A 20,282-nucleotide genomic window follows, 5' to 3' on the forward strand; every position below is an offset into this window, starting at 1 on the left:
GTGGCAGGGGTACAACCAAAGGTTTCAGAAGGCTTTTCTCTAGAAGTATCTTGCTTCATTTTGGAAACCCTGACATTATCTGAAGGGGGTATGCCCTGCACATGAAGAGGTACAGACTTTGCGGGTTTGGTGTGGCTCCTGAAAGCTCATGGCTCCCATGAGCACTTCTCCACTGCCAAAGAAGTGCCAAAGTTGACAAGAAACAAAACAGCTTTTAGACAAGAAAACTGACATGTCCTGACCCTTCTTGGCAGCTGACAACTGTCCAGGGTGGGGTTTAACACAAGAAAGCATGAATAGACAGGCTTCCCGATCCTGAGTCATTAGGAGTTGAATTTTAATCATTTGCTGCTTCTACTCTACAATGCCCTTGGAGCCTTCTAATGCTCCAGTCCCTCCTTGTCCCTGCAAGTCATCCTGTTTCTCCTCTCCATCCCACACGCTCGTTCTCAGCAGGCTTCTGGCTCAGTACGTCTGTGATACATCCAAACAAACGGGTTGACCTGGTGGTTTTCCACATCACTTGTGACCTTGGACTCCTTTCCAACCAGTCTCATGCTTATGAAATGTAGGTAACTTTATGACACAAACTCTTCTTGATTCTGTTGAATTGTATTTCCTTTCTTTAAAGCATTTAAAAAAATACACAAGAGAAGGCAGTGTAAAGAAACCACAGAGCTGCAAGCCAGAGGTTTTAATCCCTCTGTCAGTAGCTTGCCATGTGATCTCTGCTCTTGGGCACACAATTCCTCTGTGATGCTGCTCTCTCCTGAGGAACTAGCAGGTAACAGGGGATTATTTGTTGGTGTAATACTCTCCAAGATGTAGGAAAGAAGATGCAGAGGACATGGCGCAAAAAAAATCCCCCAGTAGTGGGGGGCAAGTGTGAGCCACACGGGTGAGATAACCACTGCCTGCCTGCACCCCAGCACTAGCCCGTGGGCAGAAAGAGCACAAAACGACTGTCTGAGGCTGAAGCATGGCATCCTTGGCACACCATCTCTGGCAGGATAAGGGTATATGCTTCTTCATGCAGCATCTGCATGTGTCCTCAACCCAGGGACTACACTTAAGGATTTGTTACTTGAACATGCTATTAGGGAAAAACTAAAATACAATAGAATAAAATAAAAAGTATATACTTTTGTAAAAACTCCGCTTTCTTTTGGCTGTTTTTTGTTACCCCAGGCGCCTCTTCCCAGAGCCACACCACAAGAAAGGACTGCCCTGGCTCCGCTCTCATTTTAAAATGCTTCTTTTTATTTCAGTGGTTGTACATTGGGTGAATGAATTTAACGTCACAACAGAAATAAAATGGCTATTTAACAGACCACTAGTAATTATATATGCTGAAAAAGAGCGAATGAAGGGGTTTCTTTTAACTATTATCGAAATATTCATTGTACATGTCATCAATTATGCCGGATGAGAGAGGCAAACAAAAAGGTATTTTGGTGAGGTGTTGTATCCTTTGAAGAAAATAAATACTGAGACATCTCAAGTTACTTGAAACCATGTCTCAGCTACAGTATTCACTGTCTCCGTGTTGGCCCATCTCATGGTTCTTTTAGGGGGTTATATTTGTTGTATTTTTTTTTAATTAAACAAAGCATTTAAAATTTAATAATTTTCATTAGACTTTTTTTTTAAAATATAAACAAAGTTTTGGCAAATAATATTTATACAGAAAAATAGTTTTAGATCTTCCCAAATTTTGAAATAGTCTATAAAATTACTTTATAAATAAATAAAATGCAGAATCTGTTGTACACGTATTTGCACATCTCTGTAATTGCCTCCTTACTGTTAGCATAGGTTTGTACTTGTACAGTTTTCAGGAATATTACAAAGTCATAAAGTCAGAAAGTGGATCTCTTATTAAAAATACATTTTCTCTTTTGTCTGTCAGTTTATCTGGATGAAAGACCTGATGTATTTGAAGCTTCGTCATCCATGGGCAAAAAATATTGGATTAATTGTAAAAAACATAGATTAACAGTTATTTTGAAACATAAAAAGTTCACACAAAATGATGTCTTGAAGAGTTATCTACATAAAATATTTAAACAACATGGATAATTTACCATTTAGTATTATACAATAAGCTACCCAAATGCCTAAATTAACTATTATAAAAAAATAAAAACAACTTTGACAGATATAGGCAAGTTGCAGTGTCAACTACCTAGTTATAAGGACTGAGAAAGTCTACAAATATTAGTGTTTTAATAGTATATAATGGTGATACCTTAACTGCTAAAGTAACAAGTTAAGATACATTATTTTTCCACAAATTAAAACTAACGCAACGTTACAAGCACTATGTTAATTTTACAACCGAATTGTGATTATTTTTTTTCTTTCGGATGATCAAATCTCCAGCTTTATATATAAATAGATAGTAATTAGACATCGGACAAACAAGATTTAGCCTGGAAAATAATTTCCTAGACAAATAATAATATGGTTAGTGCCTTCAGTCTTTCAGAACAGGCAGTGCTGCCAAAGTTTAAAATAGTTTACAATCAATCTGAAGAGGTTAAGTTAAAATACTGCAATCACTAATAATGTCCACATAGAAAACTTATGCTGCAAACAATTATACATAATATCCACTTATAACAGCTGTCTTGTTTTTTAAACAATAATTTAAAAACTATGTCATTTATGTGATACATGTGCAACATATAAAATGTGAAATATGAAATATTTGGTACAATAGTGCTTGAAACAAATCTCAAATCAAACAAATGAAAGTTTAATTATACATATATAATTACCTTGTAAATCAACAAAGTATTTAAAAAAGTAAACAACATTAAAATCTGCTTCATCCATATATAGGTATGTATGTATATATAACATGTATATAATTGTATTAAAGATATCTTCATACTTTTGTGACATAAAATATGTTTTTAAAGAAAAACAATTAGAAGAACTATTTTTCTCCACTCTAATCTGGTTACAATCTTATAATCCAATTAAAAAAATGCAAATACAGTAATGATTTATTAAACTGAATCTCATTCTACATTCTTAGTGTTCAGTTAATAGCCTAGATTAAAGTCACCTATGAAGTTTCAGTGACTCAACTGAATTTTAATTAAATTAGAGTATCATACAATCTCATCTACAGCCTTCTTTTTCACCTTTTCTTTTGTTAGTTTGGTCTTGTTTTGTTTTGCTTGATTTTACACTTCTAGAAGTTACTTCTTAACAGCTTGGATCTTTTTGGTAACCTGACTATGAGTTTCAAAGATTATTCATGTCCAGTGAGATTTGACCGTTGGCATCAGGCTCACTTTCATCAAGTCTGATGTGACAAAATTTAGGCACTTCTGCAAAGTCTCTTTTAAAAACATTATAAATATACTTGTAAAATAATATTCTCAAGACTTTGTTCTTTTGGGGATTGAAAGGGGTATGAAGGTTCATACTGTGCAAAATTTTTTAAATTTTCTTCTGCTATTCTGCTATGATTCAAATGCAACTTCTCCATACAAGTCAAACACCAACCATGTGCATCTAAAGAATTTGTGCTTTCCTTTGGACTTCTTGCTAAAAATATCAGATTGACAGGATGATGTGCAGGACACTGGGCTGCGTTTCACTTCCTCTGTCTTGGAATCAACTCACCAGGGGAGCAAAACCAAGATTTTTTTTTTAACCGAGACGAAAACCCCCAATCAGAGTTTGGGTGAAAATTAAACCTGCAACTGGGATAAGTTTTTAGCCAATAGAACTCAATTATTGCTGAGCTCAAAAGATTCATAAGCATTGAATCTCATGAGACGAACTTATCTGGACCATTTCCGTTAGTTGTAGTTATGGAGAAAAGACAATATTTGCAAGAATTAAACTATGCTTAGAAAACCTTTAAAACTAAATGTTACCCTTTATGTCTTGAAACATCACAGCTGGTATCAGGTAGTTAACTATTTTAGGTTGGAGTATAGTAAGCATACCATATTTAATATTCATATATGACATAGCAGCACTAGCTTTTTTGAGTTTTTGATTTGTCCATAAGAACAAATTCTTGACTTAGCATGCAGTTTGTGGCAACTCTAGAGAGGAGGAGACAGGGTAGTATGTACAGTAGCCGTGCTTGGCCGTCCGCAGGGAGGCTTCGTGACACTCTGTTCCGCTCCTGCTGGCTATTTCAGGATTATCTGTTAAGAGAAAGGAAAGCGTGATCGCGCTTTTAGGGGACACGGGGAGTGCAGTTTGCCCAGATGGCCAGCATTGGACTAACTAAGCTCAGGTGCAGCTCACACAGGACAGCATCCTCTATTCTCATGCTGCCTGGGAGGCGCTTGCATTTCACAAACCTAGTCATCTTCCCCTGCACATTGGTCCGCACGTGCGTAAGAACATGCAGAGGGGGCATTTTATGTGTCAAAATACTGGAGGTAGTGCTGAAGCCACAAAAGAAGGGCCTGGCCATAGGCAAGGTGTGCATCATCAGCGTCCTGGCTATCAGTGGAGGTGGAAGCAGCCCTGTGCCTCCCAAAGAAGCTCAGAAGGGCACCATTGCCTGGGGCAATTCTCCAACTCCTACCATGCTCCTAGAAAGACAGAAAATGACTGGCAAAACAGTGGAGGCAGGGCCCCTCACCACTAACAAGCAAAAAGATCTCAGAATCATAGAATCAACCAGGTTGGAAAAGACCTCTGAGATCATCGAGTCCAACCCTTGATCCAACACCACCCTGTCAACTAGATCATGGCACTAAGTGCCACATCTCTTCTTTAATACTTCCACGGACGGTGGCTCCACCACCTCCCTGGGCAGCCCATTCCAATGTCTAGATGTACTAGGCTGGGTGTTTTCACAAAGCTAAAGTGTCTTTTCAATGCATTTTTAGCAGCTGCTTATTTCCTAAAAAAATTATCTTCAGATCAGAGAACTTGAGAGGTTTTCTCACACTTCCTTATGCCAGGGAATCCAGGGGATGACCATAATGGTACTTCTATGCACCTAACTAGTCACTAACCTTGCTGTGTTACCTCCACAGTGTCACAAACAGAGGGTGGAGCAACCCTTTTACAGGTGTAAATTCTTGTGTTTCCAACACTGTGAAGGTTCAATGCAGGATGGGCCCAGCAACAAACTCCACTTGCTCACAGTATTGGAAAATCATCCAAATTTCCATCACCTGCCTGGAATGTCTGTCAGTGAAAGTGATATCAAAAGCCAGTGGTGTGATATTTTATCACACTGTTGCTAACTTTTGCTCCAGACTTAAGCACAAGTCAAGAAATTAAGAGTGTATTGCCTGTTCTTACTGTTTAATTTGGCACTCGATGCATTTTTAAGCTGTATTTGTAGGTGGTATGCAAAGCAGTCATGACAGTACTTTGACCTACTTGTGCATTACAAAGCTAGATCACTGCTTAATGAAATATTTATATTAAAAGGGGGGAAAATAAAAAGGTGTTTTGAAAGTAACTTCAGCAACATACTACCTCTGACATACAGACCTCCAAAAAGAAACAGGCTTGCCTCTGTGCAAGGCACTTGTTCTAGTCCCCTGCCCAGTCAACCTCCCTACACCTCACAACTCCACTGCCTTGCTCTCTGTACACAACTACTGTCTCCCTGACCCTGCTGAACTTGCCAGCATGCCAAAAAGCCATCTTTGATTACCATCAGCACTGAAAATCTGGTGACACGCGAGGACCCATTGTAATGACGCGGTACAAACACCTGCTGCTCCAAAGGGCTTAACATCTAAATACATCATACACACAACAAGGACATATATTTTTAATGAACTTCCACCCATTGTGAGCTTGTTAGCTTATCGCCTATCTTCTGTTTCCTATTGAAATAACAAAGAAATACCTTTGCTCAAATAATAAAGCCCTGCCTGTGGTAACTCTCGTCCAGCTCCAGCACGGTGGTTTGACAGTACGTACAAAGAACGCAGCCGTGCTGAAAATAAGAAGTGACCAAGATTTTCAGGACTGATATTTTTAGCATGTTACAACCCAACATGTCAATGTAATTAATAAAGCAGCTTTAGCTATACTGGGTTAGCCATAATCACACAAGTGTATTTAAAGGTTCCTAAGGTCTCATTTAATGGGACATAACCTGAAACCTACTCAGTGTAAAAAGCCCCAGAATTTCAGACACTGCAGCTGACTACACTGTCTGCCAACTTTTGAGGGGATAAACTTGCATTTTCCTATAGTTTTTCTTCTCCCTATACAGGGAGACAGATAACTGCCCCTTATGCCGAGACTTCTTTGGTCAAATAGTCCCACAAGACTGATGTTCCCAATTCCCCCAAAATCTGTGACAGAGAATGCAGAGGGCCTAATCTCAGGCTGTGTCATGGGAAAATGGCAGGACTATTCCTGGCACTGTGATTAACCCAAGTGCCACTCACCCTGCTGTATGCAAGGCAGGACAGAGGGGTCCTGGGCAGTGTGAAAGAGCAGGGATCCCTCCTCTTCCCTGCCCTGGTGAGTGGCAGTGGCAAAGCCCGGGATAAGGACTTCACTGCTGTGTCCCTATTCCTGCTGTTTCTCTTCTCCTGTCAAAACTCAGGAAACAGCAAAGATGATGTAAACACTTTCCTTTTGTGTGCGAGCATGTCCTGTTTACAGGTTGTGGGTGCCAGAGAAGCAGCTGGAGCCCTCACTGCCATGCTTCTCCCACTGCCAGTGGCTACAGATCTGGCTTGTTCCCACCACATAGTCCTCGACAGGGGATGTAACTAGGGCATGTTGCACCCGACTATTTCTAGTACACGTAGGAGTCCTCCTAGGAAAAAAGCCTCAAGCCTCTCCTTCAGAACAAGCTTCTCCAGTGCAGTCACAGAACTGAGGAGCTACATTACTTTTTTAACCTTAGCCACAAAGTGTAAAACATCTCCCATAGTCTTTAATTATATGTTCACACCCTACTTCTTAAAAGATATCACAACTCTGCCATAGCTACATACACAGGCATCAGCTTCTGCAACTGTTTTTTTTTTTCACTGTGTCTGACAGAGAAACATAAAATGCTAAACTGCTTTACATGGAAAACACGTTGTGAACCTCTTCTGTTTAATTTACAAACAAAGTAATAAATGTGATGGAAGACAGAGGCTATCTAAGTCTGCATTGCTGCTAATTGCTCCATCACTTGCATGCTGAAAAAGAAGAAGCTGTAAAGAATTATACCGGTGAAGGAACGTGCCTGCAAACACTTACTCCAGAGTCTGCATTCCCTCGTTACTTGTAAGTAGGTTCAACCATCTTCATGTTCACTATGCTTTGAAGAATTACATCTCAAATGTATGTATATATGACTCGTCATATTTGCCATACTATTTTATCATTATACTCCACAGCAACGGGATATAATGTATTGACACTTTTACCATAGTATATATAAGCATAAAACCCTAAGAAACAAGACTATAAAATGAGTGTGCATTGTTCCATGTACAAAGGTCTACAGGTCAAGCATGGGAAAGCATTTTCTCATGCTCTGTAAGATCCACAGGTGTGGATACAGACGTGCCAGAAAACATACCTTCTGCTGCTGCACTGAGAGATCTAATAAGAACTCTATTTCCAGCATAAGCAGAATGGCCTGGCTCTTACAGTCTGCAGCAGTAATGCACAGAAGATTTAATAACAGGAAATGGTATTTTTCAGAGGTAATCACAGATATAGGGTACCTTCTCCGTTGCCTTCTTGCTTGGTACCTGTTTAAAGTGGCAGAAAGCTGGCTACCCTTTAGACTAAAATTACTAAAATTGTGCCAATGATAGTTACCAGACCTCACTGAAACTAGCAACACACAGAGTGAACCTAAATTTCTGCAAGCTGCTTTCTAGCCACCAAGAAGCATTTGCTCTTCCAAATTTTCCATCTCTTTAGAGGTGGCATTTTCAGCTCCTAAATGCCAAGACTTTCTTTCTTTCTTTCTTGTCTACCGGAGCACGGCTCTTTTAAACCTTTACCTTCAGGATGTCTGAGGGATCACACTGGTCATTAAGTCCCCTGTGCAACACAGAAAATCCCTAAATCCAGACAGGATTGCTCCTAAGGATGGTAACAATTCTGCAGTGTCATCCAGGGGAATGACAAGATGTTACTGCCAATGGTTTCAGCTTCTCACTGACTACCAGCACATGGTAGTCAGCAGACAAATCTGTGTCAGCTTGGGATTTCCTCAGATGCACCAAAGGTGGCCGTGATCAGTCACTGACTCAAGACTTAAAAAGTAAAATTGAGAGTCTGTTAAATTAAGGTGGAAATTCCACCTTTGTGAACTCTTTTTGATGTCCAGGTTACTGCTTTATTTGATAACAGTTCATTGAATTAACCAAATTACTGAGAATCATGACTAGGTACTAGGAATTTCAAGAACACTGTTTGGCTTGAGATTTTCTGCTTTGAAGCTACAATTCACAAAGCTTTATTCTCTCTGAGTTAAATTCATTTTCCAGTTCCAGATTTATTATACAACGATGAATACAGAAAATTTACCATTCTGCATGAATCATTGTGCATGAACTCTTGTTCAACTAAAGATCTGTCACAGTGGATCAGCCAGAAAACATGACTTTGCATCTACCTCTGACACATTTCTCTTTCAGAAGTTTTGAAATTATTACTCTAAATCCCACTGTGCTCTATAGGCCTTAATATATTTTAAGGGGCATTAAGATTGTATTTGACCTCTGCATTGCAAAGCACTTATCCCTCCAAAAATACATAGTAAACATTTTGGACTGCTCAGCCTTCCATTTTAAAAGCAGTGTAGTAGTAATAGGAATTTCTTGTAGACAAGATTCATCTCAGATGATTTCAGACATGAATGCCTCAGCTGGTCACCCATTTTACATCTTCCTAGCCTACCTCAGCCAATTGATTTTAGCACGAGACAGATTATCAGCTCATGATGCCATTTTGCCCTGCGCCAAATGTAAGAGTTTGTGGTGAACAGTTCACACTGAGTTATTTAACTTTTGGACACCTGCACTGGGACAGATGAATCCTTCCACAGTGATATTTTCTGTTCTCATGTTTTTTCACACAAGTAGCAGACTGGTCAGATATATCTGGGGTATACATTAAAAACAACAGATATTTTCAGACAGCCGGCTCATATCAGGCTGCCTCATAACTTCTCCTGCTTTCTAAAAATAAATCTAACACCAAGTATTTCTTCCCTGTGACATGGAACCGAAGACTATTTATATTTCCCCATGCCTTTGGGAAATGCTTCCAGCTCTTTATTTTTCATTTACTCCTAGATGTTCTTTTGTGGTATGTGCCCTGTTTCTTCAAAATAAATCAGGGTGGTTTGGTTTTTTGTTTTGTTTTGTTTTTTAAATTAGAAGTGAAAAAAGATGAGTAAATGTACAGAGACTTACTGAGAGTAATCTCTATACTTAGCTTTACAGATGGCCTTTATCAGCCCTTTTTCTCATAGCTTCCACAGCAGCATCTCCATGGAGCACCATCCCAAATGTTCCAATCCCTCACCTCAGGACTCCCACTGACACTCTCCCAAAGGATAGGTTTTGTCCCTGTCCTCGACTGGCTAACAGCTGAGCTGGCTCCAACTCTCACTCGCATTAAATGCAGTCTGGCTTCTTTCCTTTGCTCTTGATGGCCATAAACTTCATTTTTATTTCCAGCATATTATCATTTAATGTATATATGCTTTGTTTCTCTCACTAACCATGGTCCTCTACCCATCCAGGGGTGAAGGAGGTTTTATCTTATTGTTTCTCAGTTAAACCAATGCAACCCCAATATATTGGTCTACTTTGCTCATCAATAAGGTGACCTCTGATTTGTATATAAAGGGCAAGATGCCTCGACCACAGATGACCTCTTTGGTTGCCTGCCCATACAGTGCCTAACATGGGGGGCATCAGGTGTTTCTTGAGGGTTGAAGGTCCTATGTGTTTGGCTTTCTCATAGCCCATACCCTCACATGGTAATTCTGGTGTCCTGCTCCATCCTCTTTTTTTCTTCCCTAAATCTGAGAATGCCCAGTTCTGCCTGTCTCATATGCTGATAATAAGCCACTGGAAAAGGCTGAGGGTCAGATGTCCACGCTGAAGTGGACACATCTGCTAGCACATTTTCATTCCATCAGGTACAAGCTGTTTGCCATCAGGGTGTCATAAAACTGACAAAGACCTTGTCTGAATCCCAACTCTTCATGATGATCTAAAAAAAAGATCAAGGCAATTATGGGGATTCCAAAGAGCTCAAGGGTTCAGCAGCATCATTCTCATTTATTATTCACGAAGTCCTGAAAGAGAGTCTAAAGCCACTTGTGCTGCCAATCCCTTAGCTCACTTATGAGCTTCAGTAGGTATTTACTCAAGTAATAATGTATAATATTTAAGTTCAACTTAATACGTATTTACTCACTCTGGAGAAACAGGATTAGTTGTTTCAAAAATGAAAGCAATCTGGCTTTATTTATTCTTCTTTAAAGTAATAAATAATGCAGTGCTAAAAATTGATCATAACATACTCTAATATATTCTATCAAAATCTATTTTTAAATAATTGCACAGGCAGCAGATAGACTACATAGAAATGAGAAAATCACTGCTACATTATTTTGGGAGCATCCATACAGTGACTGTTTTGAACAGCTACTCAATTTTACCTTTCAGCAGGTCCAAGCTACTGCAATCATCTGTGTTTTGCACTTCCTACTTTTAGGTCATTTTCCTTCTCTTCTTGAATTTTAGAAACTTCCAGAAAAGGCTTATGCAGAGGAACTGAGAGCACAAATGAGTGAAAGACCAAGCACAAGTTGTGCATTATCTGTGAAAGTGCCCATATTCCTCTTGGAGGGGTGTTGCTTCTCTGACCCTGCATTTTCCTAGGCATCCTCACCTAGCTTTTTTTTCCTTTTAACGAAACCTGCTTTGCATTTTCCTCTTATACACCGTGCATGCCCAAATCATGCAAGATGAGGCTTCCACTACAGCATCCCTTTTAGGCAAATGTACCACTGCACACAGAGCGTGGGTAGCACTTCTGCAGGTTCCATTGCAGTTACCACCATCCTGAAAGTCCTCCTCTCCCAAAACCTGGAATACCAGTTCAGACTTCCTTCCAAGCAAGAGACAGGCCACTGCAACATCTTAACCCAAACACAGAAAAGTACCGAATTCATATTCATCAAGGTTACTCATCAGACACCCTGCTTATAACACTTGTGTTTGTTTTATAAAACTCACTATATTTATAACTTCTCCAAGGAAATCTCAACCTTCATGACTTTTGACTACTTATCACTTCCTTAATTTTCTTCTATCTGAATGCTCTCACATAAACAGATATACATGTTAGTGTGTGCCATGGAAGATAATACTGCATAAAAAATGAAGTCAGGTAAGTTAACAAATTTCTGCCTTCAGCTGAAAGTCACAACAGATACAACCAACCAACCAACAAATAAATAAATATATAGATGTTTCTACTGTGGTTACATGGGCAGCCTCCTGCACACTCAAAGCCAAAGACTGGCATTTCTGGTAGGAAATAAATCTTACACTGAGATAAAAATATGATCTTTGTTTGATTCAAGGGAAAATAACTGGAGAAACTAGAGATGTGCAGATGCAATTATTTCAGAGAACAGAATCCCAAACAAGTACATCTAGAGCTTTGCACTGCTCTGTGTTGTTAAAATTTTATGATGGAAAAACACAGACTCACATGAGCTGTGTGTATGCACCATGAAACAAACTCAAATGCCTACAAAACATAGAAAAATTTTTCTATGTTTAAATAATAAATATATGCCTCAAAAGACTTCTACTCCACTTGTCAAATTATCATTTATTGAATAATTGAAAGCAAGAAAACAAAAGGAAGTTATCATATCAATCATCAACACTTTTTTTTTTTTTAATTTCAATGATATGAAAACTAAAAGTCTATAACAGGAAAGGGAAATCTGTTTTGAATTTTTTTTATATGAAACGAAGAAGTGTTTGCTTTTGCTTACTGCTGATGTTGTGTGACACTGCCATCTAGCAGGCTATCAGAAGAAGTCAGGTCTTAATCCTACACTAGGGAGAGGGGTATGATGGGAGAATTTCTAAAAACAAATCAGATATTTTTCCATTTCTTCCAACTGGCTTCTTGCATATAAGCACGTGATCTAAAATTCTGTATGCAAGCCTCCAGAAGTCTGCAACATCTACAGAGAAACAATATACTATCAGAGACCAAAAACTATTATTAAAAGTAAAACAAAGACTTGGTTAAAGTTTGCATGAGACTAAAATACAGCTCCTTTGCATTTTCCAGGGTAATCTTTTGGCTTTGCTTCCTTTCTACCTTACAGTTTAAGAAAATAAAATTTTCTTGTGGGCTTTAAGATTGGAAACTCTCTCTTGAGTCTGCAAACTGTTAATTCTGCAAGTTATAGCTACTTACCCATAACTTGGTGTCAGACAAGATAACTTGATGGAATTGAGGCTTGTGATTCCTGGTTGTCTAGCATGAAAGAGGCAGCAAGCAGTTTAAGTTTGGTTTCTCCATCCTGGTACAGGTACAAGGTAAGATGTCCAGTACTGCATTCCACATGCCAAGGCACCATAGATGGGCTTCCTAGGCCCAATTCTGCCACAGGCTGGCTCCCTGCAAGCATTCCCTCAGAAAATGTGTCTCAGAAAGGACTTTTTGGACTTTTTAACGTCAGATTCAAATCACCCTTTCTGTTGTTTGAACAAAACTTTCTAAAGAAGTTCAAACCATGACAGAAGTATTTATCTTGAGATTTTATGGAATTTTTAGACCAAAACTTTCAGTCATGAAAAGACAAAAATTCTTTAGATTCTTTAGTATTCCCAGCAGAAGCGCTTTCCTACCTGTTGCCCCATTCTCTCAGAAATTGCAATTAAAGATTTTCAAACCACTAATAAGAATTTTGTATAGGCTCTTATTTGTAAAGGTCTTACATTTGTTTTCCTTTCCCACCTTCCTTTTCAAAAGCTTGCTTTTAAATGACAAAAAAAAGTCCATTTGCTACTATTTACCAGATTTTTCAATTCGTTTTCTCAGTATATTGCTACTCTTCTCTCCATTTACAAGTACAGCAGGTTTCCATGAGAAACAAAGAGAACAGTGAGTAAAAGCCTGTCAGCAGTACTATGGACAACCCTCTGCCCCGCCAAAAGGCCTCGCAGGGCTAGAGAGGTAGACTGGAGAGGAAGCCCTTTTGGGGAACACCAGGCAATATTTGCAAGAGGGAGCAACCGGCACTTCTGCTTTATGCAGAAGGAGAGATCCACTTGAGTAGGGGCCAACATTTCAGCCTAAGAAGAATCTGCCTCCCTTGGGAGTGGTGCTGCCTTTGCAGGCACCTTGGCAAGGAGAGATGTTCTGTTGCTGCACGTGCTGGCTCTGCTCCCTCCCAATGGAGTCACCCAAATACGGTACCTCAAATTGCAAAAATTTGGGATGTTTGTATTTTACAATATGTTAACTAGTTTTTGCTGGGGCAAATATTTTAATTTTCCTTTTCTCAAACATAACTATTTTTATTTTTGCTTCATTGTGTTCTAACAGATTTTGACAAAACTGAAGGCTACTGAATAATTTCATAATTAATATCTGCATAATTGCCACCTAATTCAGTGAGAATGCTGATGCATAATTTAAAACAGCTGTGCCAGATAATCACAAGCCTTAGCATGAGACAGCCTGTTGATCTTATATTTCTTTTCAAACACAGCTTATGAATGTTTCACTCTTCTATTGGATCTCTCCTTTAATTTTTCCTTCCTGGTAAAAGGTCATAATACCTGTTGTCACTAAATAACATCTAAGGAGCATAATCTGTAAAGCTATTTTAATGCTGTCAGTCTCTGGTCCATTTTCATTGCTACAGAATATAAAGCCATGTACTGTTCTGAACTGATGTAATGTTAGCGAGACTCACATCATTTGGAATCATTTGGAATTTTGTAATTATCATCTAATAACCAGGAACTAAGCAAGCACCAACTGAGCTTGAGGACACAGACTAGGACACAGAAACACTGCTGTCTTAACCCCCCGTGACACTCAGTGAGGTTATAAAACCTAGTCAGTAAGCCAACAAAGCCTGCAGATCCCTTCATGTGATCACCCAATGCACGCTCAGGTCATCTGCTCACCAGGGCCATTTTGGCTAAAGTCTCCTGCCTGTCATCCAGTTGCCATTTCAGAAGTAAGTGTGCATATTTGCCTGCAGGTCCTGTATTTAATCTGCCAAGCTTGTGAAAATGTCTTGGATAACCTAGACATCCAAGGTTATCTTAGGATAATCTTAAACGTCACTAGACACATGTTTAGGCAACTGAACCAAGCCCTGTGAGACTTCTGAAGGACAAGCCAGACTACTTTCTAGACTTCATCTGACTGGGCCAATAAACTTCACAGTCTACAATGGGTACTTAAACTTGTATCTTGCATGTAGACACCGACAGTCAGACACCAACACTTAAGTGTCTTAATTCTGGGCTAAGTCCTAACATTTTAATTCTTGTGGGACTCACCAAGGCATACATATAAATGAAACAGTAGTAAGGCTTTCTATGTAGAAATTTAAAGCCCTCCCAAGCAGGTGTTGCCATTATTTAAAATTGAACTTCAACCCCAAAATTCAGAATAACACCTCTCTCAAATAATGTTAGGATAAATCATCCTCTGTTAAACCATCTTTGGTGTGCAGGGTAGAGAAGTCACATCTTTCTGCATTTGCATTAACATGAACATCCCCTCCAAGTGGGCTATACTTAATCTTTCCCTAAGTTTCTAATCCTGTACTTGCTTACAAAGCAAATAGTAAAACAAGAAGAGAAACAAACTTCCAAATAATTTTCCTTAAGATCTATGTCTTTTCTATCATCCTGAAATTACAGCACTGTACATTCTTAGCCTAAAATCATCAATAAACACTACTTTTTCCCTCTACAACTACCTGAATGGAGGTTACAGTAAGGTGGTGGTTGGTCTCTTCTCCCAAGTAACAAGTGATAGGATGAGAGAAAATGGCCTCAAGTTGCACCAGGGAAGGCTTAGATTGGATATTAGACAGTTTCTTCATGGAAAGGGTTGTCAAAATACTGGAACAGGCTGTCCAAAGCAATGGTGGATTCACCATCCCTGGAGGTATTTAAAAATGTGCTGCACTTTGAGTCATGGTTTAGTGGTGGACTTGGCAGTCCTGGGTTAACAGTGGAATCTACGACCTTAGAGGTCTTTTCCAACATAAATGATTCTGTGACTCTACCTGTGAGAGAAGCTGAGCAGGTAACAGTATCCTTGCTTGCTGGAGTATTGCTAGTCCACTAGCTACAGAAGTAACAATTAAAAGCTTTGGTAAAGTTCTTTGAAGTATATATTTACACATAAAGACCATATTAATATTTAAATAAGACTTTCACATAACTCTGTCCACATGCATGCACTAGAGGGAGCTAGGACCAAACCCTCCATATACATGCCCTAACACTGCTTCTCATGATCATTTCACACTACTTGGAACTTTGCTCCCAGAAAATGCTGTCAGCATCCCAAAACACCTGAACATAAGGTCATTAAGGATCTACCTCTGAAGCGCATTTAAGCAGCTGAGGCTTCAAGCCCCATTCTGAAGGGAATGGCTGGAGCAACTGTGAAGGGGGGAAGAAGGAAAAGGGGAAGGACCTCTCACCTCTGACTAGACATGCTCCTGGACTCCTCACGTACCTTTGGAAGCCCACCTGCCTTTCACTGAAGAGCTGAAGTCCACCCCCTCCATATCCTCTCACCGCAGCCTGGCAGATAAGAGTAAGCGGGGACACTCCCTCAAGGGATGTCCTCACACAGTGAACAGCATGACCACCAGCGCCTATATTAACATAGTCAGTTTTTAATCAGGCTTCGTAAAACAGGGTTTGCAGCATTTTTGCTGCATCCTGTTTCCATTGCACTGAGCCAAAGCGATGCTCTTCCCCTCTGAAGTACACTGGAAGAAAATTATTTTGGTTTTAAAACCTACCCTCTGTAAGTCAGGAAAAGCAAGGGATTCTTCCCAGTTTTCCATGTATTCTTAACTGATGTCACCCTGTACAGATGTAGTACAGTATAGCCTTTAATCCTACACAGTCTCCTCACATGCCTTGTGCCATACATTGAACACACAATGCCCAGAGTTGCTGGCCAAGCACGACTGACTGTGCGTGTGTCGATGCAGATACATTTTGAGCTGCTACTTGTGTTATTTTCTGAAAGAAAGGATGTACAGAAGACATGAGACAGAGTTCTTTTTTTTTTCAAAATACAAGCTGACAGCACATACTAAATAATTTACTGGACCCAACAGGGTTTTTAGGCTTTTCCAGCCATTAGCTGACTCTAACTTTTGGGATGTCGACTTTTCCTTTCCACTGGTGCTTCAAGGACACCAGGGTCATCACACTCAATCCAAGGAAGACCAGACATTTTTTCCCATGTCAAAATACTAAGCCAAATTATACTAAGCTAAATGATTAAGCCCTGCTACAACCTTCTTTTCATGCCTAGCATTGTGAGTAGAAGTTGTGAGAGCTGAAATGGGACAGGCTGAAGTCTTCAGGTTGTAAAATGAAATACTTGGGAGTACCATACCAGAAGACACAAAGAACGTTATGATCACGAACAAAGTCATCTTAATTACCAAGTTAATAACCTGCTCCTGTTGTGTTTCTTGGGCTAAAAATATACTGAGAGTTAGGACCACAGAGTTACTGTGGGACCTTTCCTAGTGTTGTAGGTTTGTCTCCAATCTTAGGAGGTTGTAAATAAACAGAAAACTTGGGAGTTTTGTCTCTTATAAAGAAGAAATAACTACTAACTACTTACCCTAGTTTGAAATACATCATTTTTCTACAGTAGCTTTTAAATACTCGCAATGACTAACACAAAAACAAGAGTGAGAAAAAAAGACAGCGATGGCACGTGCTACAGATGCCAATGAGAACAGCTGCCAGAGTGGGACTCATCTCCTCCACAAGCAGCAGTGCAGAGCTTTGGTAACATACCCACACTCCTTCCACAGGCAAGAGAAAGAGGCAGGACCCTCCAGGGCAATTTTACCCTGCCCTCATACGGACTTCTAGAAAAGCAGATGAACTGAATGCTAAACTTCCAAATGGCTGAAGTTAAACAAGTGAAAACCCATCCTCCTGCGAAACCATCCATTAATTTCAGCATGGAGTTGTATGTATACACACACACAAATATATAGCACTAAATAAATAAAATCAGACAGTTTCTATAACTGCTGTTAAATTTAAAATGTTCTAATCCTCCAATGTAAACAAAATCTGCACTGGGAAAGGAGGGGCTCTGCCTGCCATCCTGCTAGATGAGAAATTGCATTAAGGCACACCTATGTCTTTGTGGTACTAGTTACTTGTGTGAAAGTGTTCCTATTAACTAAAAAAAAGACTGCTTACTGGTCCTTTTGTAGGCATACACACATTCTACCTTCAGCCACAGTTGGCCCCTCTGGCACTGGAGTACAGGTGGTGGACCTGCCCCAGCTGCATTTCTGTGCTGGAGAGGGTCCTAGCTGAAACCCTCCCCAAACCACCTCATTTACTCATAGTCCGTTGGCATCTTCAAGCCCCTTTGTCACCACTTTGGGACCACAAAACTACACTGGATACCACCGAAAACTGTTCTGCTGCAGACACTGTTCTGGAAAGGACCATGAAATACACCATTTGCCTGCTGCACTTTCAAGCATTTTCTACAAGCTAGCTCTCAGAAAAGTACGCACAAAACAACAACACTTTTGGTGAAAATGCTAGAAGCACAAATGCCACAATGTTGGCAAATGAACTTTAAAAAAAAAAAAAAAGAGAAAACGGACTGGTTTGTGTTTCTTCAAGGAAGTAGGGTGTATTTCAGAGGTAGTATATTTTTCATAAATTATTATAAATAAACTCTTGCAACAGCTTCTATTTTTCCATGGGATACTCAAATAGTTTTGGGAATGACAGTAAAAAAAAAATAAACCTGCTGGTATAACATTATTAAGCAAAACATTTTCACTGATTTCTTTCTAAGCCCTTGGCAAGTGGAGGGGAATGAATCAACAGGTGAGAATATTCACTGGGTCTGCAACAGCTTATTGCTCTGTCCAGGAGCAACACAAGGAAAGGTGATGGGGACACAGCCCTTTGTTTTCTCTTGGTGAGCAAATGTGCTTGCTTCCTCTTCAGTCTGACCTCTCAGAACCTGAGGGAAAACACCTCTCAGGTGGAAGTGCTGGAGTATGGTTCCAAAGCAACAGAAAAGCCAGAGTAACCCAACAGCTGTGCAAATCCTTCCCCTGAGAGATGGCAGGTCCATTAGGGTGGAAATCTCTACAGCCCCAACAGAGGAGTCAAAGCTACGCACTATGGGCTCCAATAGATATGTCTTTCGTGGGAATCAGGTCATACAGGAGGAGGGGGAAACCTTACCAAAATGAAAACTGTTATTAACATAAACTGCAGAAGAAGAGGAGAAAGTATCATCTTTCCTAGCCTGCCTCAGCCAATAACCCTCAGGGTTCTTTCTAATAACATCCTTCCTTGGGGAAATATAATTACCAGGTTAAAGATACACTTTCAAACAGAAAGAAGCATAGTCATAAATATCTTGAGTGCTGTTTAGATCACTAGCATTTATAGAAAACATTTGATTTTTCTCTTTTACTTTTTTTCCAGCTGCCTTGTCCTGTTTGTCATTTTTGACAGCGTCCATGCTTACAAATTAGTCACTTCCACACACCTCATGGAGAAGGCTACATGAACACACCTGAATGTTTGAAATCTGTGATGATCTTCCTTTTGAACTTAGGTGTTAATAATAAACTTTTGTAAGTAGTCCAGTACTACGGTGATTCTAACTCCAGCTGGGTTAATTACACAATAATTAGGTACAAACATCGCAACACAAAACACAGCTACATCATTATTTGCAACAAATGTTAACTCTAAATAAGTGCAACCTGTCCCACAAACACTTGCTATAAACGACTTAAAAATAAACGAAAATTTGATGGGGTAAACACAGAAATAAAAAAAAATTCTCCGGGAGAATTTTTTTTGTTAAAAAAAAAAATTAAAATAAAAATCTCAGCACTCATTTAGAGTTCAGGATCTTGTGAAAGAAAGCTTTAAAAGGAGCAAACCTGATTTGCTGTGGCTGTTGCGGCGAAGGGAACACTTGTTGCAGGAGTTGTTGCTGCAGAGACAGTGGCGGCCGTAGCGTTGTGCATCATGGGTACTTTCAGGAGGGGAACCATGGAAGCAATGAACAGGAGGGTGCAGCATTATGGTAAGAGAAGTGGTATTTTTGGCATGGTGAATATCAAGAGCGGCAAGCCATCATCATGGGTTAAACCGGCAGATGGCATGCAATCACAGTGCAAAGCGAGAAAGCGTGGCGGAGAAATAAAAAAAAGGGGAAAATAGCTTATTACAAGTACAATTAAAGGAAGGTTGTCAACACAATCAGCGATTCCCAGAAAAAAAGAGTAAAATGTGACTGTTGTCTCTAAGAAGAAGATTACTTGCACAAACAAGGTCTTTACCAAAATAGCCTGTTACCTGTGTATTGTTACATGGGTTATTTGTTTTCCCCCAGTACAGATATAAATCACTTAAAAATAAAATTCTACTAAAAAAAGGCACAGTGGTTTGAACTGGGACGAAAACTGATCAATGTTTATCTTAATTTTTAAACACAATTAAAAATTAATTATTTTCATGTAACTTCATTTTGAAGTAAGCCAGATACTCGCTGTCTTCCTTTATAATCCAATTTACGCATTTTTTCCTACTAGCACTGCGTAACTGTTTGACTTTATCAGAGTTAAATTACCATCTGCTTTGAGGCAAAAATCAGGAGAGGGATGATGATAATTTTCCTGATATAAATACTACTTTGTTTGCTCTAAAAAAGCAAGATTGATTTTGTGAAAGTCACTGCTTTTGCTCATTTTAAGAATGAATTTTAATCAGCATCTTTATGGGGGAATTATTAACTTGATGTTTTAAGGCTTGATATTTTAACCATTTTATCTGAGTAGGCCCAAAAAAACCCAAAAGTAAAATCACTGGGATAGGGCTATAGCCTCTTAGAGACTGTTGCATTGGACTTCACCCTTGCATGCCCAAAATGTTAATTTCAAGCTGCAAATATATTTAGAGGAGTAGTGAGATTCAGATCACGAGTTTCAACAGAACCTCTCTGGATCAAAGTAGGCATTTCTGGGAAAC

General features: G+C 39.4%; 1 protein-coding gene across 9 annotated transcripts in view; it reads right to left on the reverse strand.

Moving 5' to 3' along the window:
• Positions 1-1,239: 1,239 nt before the first annotated feature.
• The window catches only part of MBNL2 (muscleblind like splicing regulator 2), a 109,024-nt gene continuing 89,981 nt past the window's right edge, over positions 1,240-20,282 (reverse strand). For 5 of the 9 annotated variants that reach the window (XM_027645166.1, XM_027645148.1, XM_027645134.1 and 2 more), the window contains one exon: positions 1,240-4,175. In XM_027645166.1, coding sequence (XP_027500967.1) covers positions 4,048-4,175 — 128 coding nt within the window. In that variant the 3' untranslated portion in view covers positions 1,240-4,047. Of the gene's footprint in view, positions 4,176-19,192; positions 19,288-20,282 lie in introns of all 9 variants that reach the window. The other 4 variants (XM_027645175.1, XM_027645156.1, XM_027645141.1 and 1 more) reach the window with 1 other exon arrangement.

The sequence above is a fragment of the Corapipo altera genome, unplaced genomic scaffold, assembly GCF_003945725.1.
Source record: "Corapipo altera isolate COAL_440 unplaced genomic scaffold, ASM394572v1 0, whole genome shotgun sequence".
Lineage (NCBI taxonomy): Eukaryota > Metazoa > Chordata > Aves > Passeriformes > Pipridae > Corapipo > Corapipo altera.